Source organism: Arachis ipaensis, chromosome B01, assembly GCF_000816755.2.
Source record: "Arachis ipaensis cultivar K30076 chromosome B01, Araip1.1, whole genome shotgun sequence".
Lineage (NCBI taxonomy): Eukaryota > Viridiplantae > Streptophyta > Magnoliopsida > Fabales > Fabaceae > Arachis > Arachis ipaensis.
In genome coordinates, this window is record NC_029785.2 from 17324523 (window position 1) to 17332045 (window position 7523).

General features: G+C 37.1%; 1 protein-coding gene across 2 annotated transcripts; it reads right to left on the reverse strand.

Annotated features, from left to right (window-relative positions):
- Window positions 1674-6396, reverse strand: LOC107647434 (pentatricopeptide repeat-containing protein DOT4, chloroplastic-like). 2 transcript variants are annotated; one of them, XM_016351512.2, is made up of 3 exons: window positions 6112-6396; window positions 4633-5011; window positions 1674-4194 (listed from the first exon to the last, which is right to left on the reverse strand). In XM_016351512.2, exon 3 carries the CDS (start codon window positions 4011-4013, stop codon window positions 2184-2186), a length of 1830 nt encoding a protein of 609 aa, XP_016206998.1. In that variant the 5' UTR covers window positions 4014-4194; window positions 4633-5011; window positions 6112-6396; the 3' UTR covers window positions 1674-2183. The 2 variants fall into 2 exon arrangements, with proteins under 2 accessions (XP_016206998.1, XP_020973997.1); XM_021118338.1 differs by lacking the exon at window positions 4633-5011 and having other exon boundaries at window positions 6112-6395.

The following is a 7523-nucleotide window of genomic DNA, read 5'->3' on the forward strand; positions in this document are numbered from 1 at the left end:
AAATTAAAAAAATATAAAAATCTAATTATAAATTTGACGAAACTATAAGAAATAAAATAGAGTTCCAAATTAATAATTATGTAGTAACAACCTAACACAAGTGAAATAAAATAGAGTTCCAAATTTCTACCAGTAACCTATTCCTAACGATACAAACTATATTCTAGTTCTTGACTACCCTAACGATGGCTACATATACACATATATATCTATATCTATATGGGATTATATAAAATTCAACACAACAAAACTAACCGCAAAGTCGGCTACCCCGACGTAATGCGAAGTCTTGTTCAGTCTGTTGATGTCTCCATTGCGCACGGCATCGTCGTATTTATCGATTTTATGGTTAGAAAGACATAAAAGAGAGGAGAAAGTGGTTGAAAAGTTCAAATTGGGGCCAGTCAAACACTGTCAACGACATATATTTATAGCCGTCCCCAGTCTTATCTCGTTTACACTGTAAACGAGATACGTGTAAAATTATCTCATTTACAGTGTAAATGAAATAAGAGAGGCCGACGGATTTCGGTAATAACTTTTAAAATTATTTAATTCAATAATTATTACATTTATTTAATTTATTTAAATAAAAAATCCGAATTATAATAGAATGCAAAAAATAGGAAAATAACTACTGGCCATTATTTTTAGAAATTGTAATTGCACCATTTTCATCTATGGTATCATCAATAAGAAATAATTGATTCAAGGCATCTTGTAAGGATTCAACTGCTGAAAACCCACTTATTCATTTGCAAATTATAGGCGAATAAAATCCATTCAATTACTAATTATCAGGGAATATGATATCAGACACAACTACAAAAGAGAAAAAATGTCAGTCATGTGAAGTTTTTGTTCCCTTCTCACTTTCTCAGCATAGATATGACATTTTATCAAATAATTTGTGAGGCATAACTAAAATTGAAAACTTAATAGTATAAAGGTATAGCCTTTGAAAAAATAGAAAAAGAAATCATGACTATGAACTCATTTAGTTAGCTACATTTGATGAACAAAACAATAGGATGATAGGAAAAGCTAACATGGACAGAAAAAGATCCATAAATAGGAGGAGGAGAAACTCACTAAGCATTTCAAACTTGGGAGCCATTTCAACAAAGAGGTAGAATAAATCAGAACAGATATATCAATCAACAGGATAAGAGTGTAGGACAAAATAGACATATCAATTTCAAAGGGAGAAATGGAGAAAGAGAAAACCACAAAGTAGCGGTAGTGATTATGTTGAGAAAGGAATGCGCACATAATGTGAATATATAGGCAATGTAATTGAATAACAATTTCATATATCAGCATGAATGAAATTCAAATTAATGGATATATCATATACATTTTAACACCATTACTGGCATTCAATTGGTTTGGTAATGATCATCACAATAACAAACTGATAGTACCAAACTAATAAATAATAATAATCACTAAAGTGTTAATCAGGGGTGCAGCAACATGAGACCTAAGATATGTTAGGAAGATTAGATAATATTTGAATCCCATTTTGGTGTAGACAGCCAATAAAGAGAAATGTCTGAAGTGAAAATAAATAACTGAAAAAAAAAACTGAAGGAGGAATAAAAAAAGTTGGATGTAAACAAGAAAATGGGATTCAAAAAACATTTATACACAAATAAATTAAGAGCTGTGTGTTTAGAAGCAGAAGTAAAGCTTTAGCGGCCATAGGCTAAACTTTCTATTACAATAAAAGAAAATAAGAAGCTACAATTTATTTGAATGCAGGTCCATAAGCTCCTAACAGCTGGTGATTTCTATAACTCAAAAAGGGGTTGTTATACAGGTATTCCAAAATTCCTACTACAAGAATGATACATACAAAAGGCATGAGATATCAACAGCATTTGTCAGCGTAAATAATTATTTGATCAATTTAAACGCAACTCAGCTACCATCGATCAAGCTGTCTGGACCTCCACAATGTTATAGATCCTGCACTTATCCAATTCTGTGTTGTTTTACTCCAAAGTGGCAATGAAAAAATTAGGGGTGTAATTTTCATCATCCAACACCTAAATGCTCCTTACAACATTTTCTTAGCGAACAACTGAAAACTACGTTGTAATGCTTTGTAATGCTTTTCTGATGAAAGATCAAAATTTTTATTTGATTGAGTCGTCTTCATCACTAACTTTGAGTGCCAACTAAACTATGTCCTGATAGCTTCNTGAATATATATTGGACAATGTCACATAATGACCAGCTTCTTGAGGTTCTAAATCAATCAATTTTTCAGCAGCCAGTTTGCCAACGCTAACATTTTGGTGCTCTTGGCATGCTGCAAGTAAAGCTCCCCAAACATGTTTATCTGGTTCCAGTGGCATCTTGTTAATGAAATGAAAAGCATCTTCAAGCCTGCCAGCGCGAGCTAGCATGTCAACAACACAAGAGAAGTGTTCCTTTGCTGGGTTTAAGCTGAATTCCTCTATCATTCTGTAGAAGAGTTCAATCCCTTCATTCACAAGTCCTGAATGACTGCAAGCCGAGAGGGCAGATGAAAATGTTACCGAATCCGGGCTAATGCCTGCATCCCTCATTTCTTGCAAAAGCTTTAGAACAGTTTGGCCAAGGCCATGCATTCCAAATCCGCTGATAATTGTGTTCCATGAAACCAAGTCCCTCACAGCCATGGTGGAAAACACAGAATATGCATATGCAATGCATCCACATTTCGAGTATGTATGAATTAGTGCATTACAAACAGGAATTACCCAATTGTAACGGTGTTTTAAGACATATGCGTGCATCTCTTTTCCACGTCTCAAGTCACACGCAAGCAATAGAGTAGATACAGTTGTCTGATCAACTTTTACATTGCTTGCTTGCATTTCCTTGAAACATTGAACTGCCTCGTTTGCTAGCCCCATATCAATGAGCCCATAAATCATGGCATTCCAAGTAACAACATCAGATTTGTCCATTCTATCAAATACATTTTCAGCATCATTTAGCCTTCCACAATTGGCATATAAAGTCAATAAAGCAGCACCAGCAGACTTGTAAAACGCATCCCCGGAAATGACTTTGACACCATAACAGTGCACTTCATTCCCACTAGTTAAGGACCCCAAAAACCTGCATGATACAAGGATACCAGAAAGAGAATCCACATCAGGCAAAACCATCCCAAAATTAACCATATCCCTAAAAGTTCCCAATGCAAGATCATGTCTCCCAACACCAGCATAACCTGAAATTAATGTTGTCCATGAAATAACATTAGGATCCTTAATTTGATGAAAGACCCTTAAGGCCTCACTGCAAAGCCCCATCTTACAATAAGCATCCATCATAGTGTTCCATGTCACAACATCCGGTTCGCAATCCCCACTTGCTCTCATCAATCCCAACAGTCGCACAGCCTCCTCGAACAACCCATTAGACACATACCCAGACATCATTGAATTCCATGAAAAAACATCTCGTTCAGACATTTCATTGAACACCTTTTGAGCACTCTGAACGTCTGCGCATTTTGAGTACATATCCAGCACAGCATTGCGAGCTTGCAAGTTGGACTCTGACCCGAAAATGATGACATCCTTGTGCACTGCAACACCGGTTTCAAACCACCGAGATTGAGCACATGCCTTTAAAACCTTGGGAAACACGTAACCATCTGGGACAACACCCATTACCCTCAAATCAACATAGGTTCTTATGCATTGGCGCATTTGCCCATGTCTGGAGTAGAACCGCAAGATGGAGGTGAAGGCGAACACATTAGGTGGGTGCAGGTGATGGAGCAAGAACAATGCAGAAGATATGTCATCGCAATCAATGTAAAGCTGGATTAGTTTCGTCGCAAAGAAAGGGTTGCGGTGTGTGCCATTGATGATGATTTGCTGGTGAATCTGTTTTGCTTTGGTGAGAGATTTGGAAGATGAGCATGCTTGTAATGTGATTGAGGTTTGTGTTGGTGGAGATGGTAAGAATGAAAATGCTCTTTGTGAGCGTAGTGGCCATACCCTCATTAATATGGAGCGTTGCTGTTGAAATAGGTTCTAAATTCTCATTTGAATCTTCTATTTCTCTTCCTAACACGCCTAAGGTCTAACACAAACAGAACAGGAGTGAACACTTGGCCAATTTCATTGGCTGACATTTGACCCCCTTTTTATCTTCCAAATGGCTTCAATTCATAGGCGTTCTCCTCTGCAACACAAGAGAAAGAAGAATGTTATGATTCCTTGGCCACAAGGAATATGACTACACCATCAATGAAGAGTGTACTTTTTGTTATCCTGTGGAGCTATATGCATGTCTATGTTGCCATTCATTTCATTTTTTGCCTGAGTCGTTTGGATGTTCTTGCATGTTATGTAGTCTTAGCCAATGGATGTAAATTTTCCTGCTTTTACCAACTATCTAATTGGCTATGCATTGTTCAATAGAGTGCTGCATGTTGTGAGATTGCCTTTCTTAAAAGAGTACGGAAAATCTTAAAACATCATGGCTATTTGGAGTGCAGAAAATTGAATAAAAAAATTAATACAAATTGTTTGTGCAGCATACATACACCAAGTAAAATCAGATTTCTATATAAAGTATAAACTAATTGATACTCGAGGATTCTACAGCAGAACAACATACCTCAGTTGCGAAGGAGAAATGGGTGCATAGTGCATACCATTTGACTAGGCTAGATCCATTCCATTTAAGTCTTGCATACTAAGCTTCTTACTTTGAAATATATCGATTCTATTCTTTTAATATAGCTCTCAACCATGGTGCACTTATTGTTGTAGTGCTAGCAAGCTTGGATAGAACTTCAAGGTCTGTGTTGACCGTGTTTGAGAAGTTGCAACAATAGAAAACTACTTCCGAAAATTCTACAAAGTTTGCATTTTGATGATTACACTACTTAAATGTTCTATTAATGCACCCTGTTTGGAGAATTTGTTGATTGGATCATGTCATATTTTAGAGAAATCAGTACCGAAGCAGTTATCGTAGTTATGCTGTTATGCAGCTGTTCAAACAAAAGAGATATAATGGTTAGATTCATTCTCTTTAACCTTTTGTTTAGATAATCAACCATTTCCATTCAGAATTTGGAAGATGGAAATGCCTGAAAAAAAAAAGCTTTGTATGAGGTTGTTATGTTAATATTATCATGATTTTACAAATTATAGTTATCATAACAAATACATGTTACATGCATGCTTTGAACTAAATACCTTCTGCAGGCAAAGTTGGTTTTCAACTATTTATTGTAACTAAATAAATTGTATCCCTAATCATCTAGCTTAAAACAAGTTAACAACACACTGAAGTTACACAAAGAGCATAACAAACAACAATGGCAGAACAATCACGAAGCATGAAAACAAATTCAAAAATCAATGCCTAATTTGGGCAATTCTCTTCAATGGCAGCACAATGGCAAAAGAAAGCAAGAAAACAAACTCAAACTCACGACAAAGGCGGAACAGTGATGAGACACCATGCCGGAGACATGACAGCAGAGCAGACCCGAGACTGCATAGTTGAGACACAACGGAAGAGCAAGACACCATGCAGCTTACCTAGACTTAACTCGTAAGAGTTTACCTACTACGATTTTTTTTGTTCCATATAAACAAAACAATCATAATACAAAAAATATATATCTTACAGAAAATTTGCTCAAATATGAGCATTCTAAGTTCATAATTCCACCATAAAGCACATGATAAATCAAAAATAGAAGTTTTCTAGTGCTATAGTGCATGAAGATCCTTCACAATTATGCAATAACAATTCATGCTTAAGCACTCTATGTTCTGATTCTAATATAACAATTTAACACACACAAGCATACAAACAAAGCATGATTCCTAATCAACATTCTCAGACAGCTTGATTCCTGAAAAAAATGTATAACACTCCAACTAAATCAGAATCATTGAACAGCCACAACCCTCCCTAATCAACAGAATAAGTAACTGCCATAATAAAATAACAGAGTATCAATGATCAAATTTCTAACACTAACAGAATAACAAACTAACAGGTAACACACTAACAATTAAAGAAATTCTATTTCTAATTTTGAAATAGATGTGATGGAGATGGAGAATGAAGATGTACCTGAATCTGAAGGGGAGAAAGGAAGGAGAAGGCACGGCGGAGAAGAAGTAGAGGCGAAGACGAAGCACCACCGACGACTAATGGAGGAGATACGGGAAAAGCAGAACGACGGTGAAAGACGGAGTAGGAGAAGAGGCGAATGGCGGAGCACCACCAGACGGCAAACGCGACGGGAAGGAGCATAGGTAGCAGCCGCGGTTGGATGTTGGGCTCTAGGGTTTAGCCATTTGGGCTTCATTAAGGTAGGCACGGGCTTTTGGGCCCGAAGAGAAATAAGTCCAAAACAACATGTCACTCATGAGGATTTTTTTATTTAAATTAAATAAATATAGTATTTATAAAAATGAATAACGGTGAGGTAATTACAAAAATGCATCTTTGGTCACATCTCGGACGTTGAGAGGATTTTTTAAAAATGGGCGTATTTCGGATACATAGACCCCGTTCTGTGATAGAGTGACCGTGAGTCACATTTAGGGTGCACCCGGGATATGAACATGCGTTGATATTTGATACTGAGCATCCGAGATACGCGCATTTTGTGATGAGATCTCAGCATCCGAGATAAACCCAGCTTCCTAATGCCCCCTCAGCATTCGAGATGTAGTTAAGTATATAATTAGGGTTTTAACACTCAGGATATGCGTATTATGGTGTAGATGTCTATGCACCAAGATATGTTGTAGAATAAGTCTATTTATAGAGCCCATCCCAATACCTCCCCTCACACAATTCACAAACCAATCTTTTCTTTCTCTTTCCGTTTTATTCTGATGGAGAATAATCAATTCTTTTTTGTTGTGGTTTATCCCAATGGGATAGTCAGACACGGTGATGAAGGAGTGATTTTCGAGTCTGACAAGACTGTCATGTTGTGCACTTATCGGGTTGATAGCCTGGATGCGCTAAAGACAGTCATGCTAAGCAAAATGGGGGAGTAGGAACGAAGGAGGTTGGGTGGGTTGCATATAGATTTCTGAACACACTTTTCGAACGGTGGATTTACCAACCAATTATTTTGGATTGATGGGGATCAGCATGTCAGGGTAATATTCGACGTACATACACGGCTAATGCCGCAACATATAATGGAGTTGTATGTTGTGGTCTGTGACGTGGTTGTTGATGGTGGGCTGTCTCTTTCGAATCCTGAAGTTGTGACGCTCGAGGCGACACCGATCCACTATGCCCAGTGTAACAACTCATTACCCTAAGCCTTACCTCTAGCCGTAAAGCGAAGAATGACGAAGCGTCACGACAGTTCTAAAACTCATGTAGTAATAAATATAGAAGGAAATAGTAATACTAGAAGCTCGAGGAAGGAATAAAAGCTCAAAATCGCATAAAGCGGATTTACAAAGCGCGAAGCGTTCACACACGATAACTAAAAAGCGCAAAGCCACAAGATACAA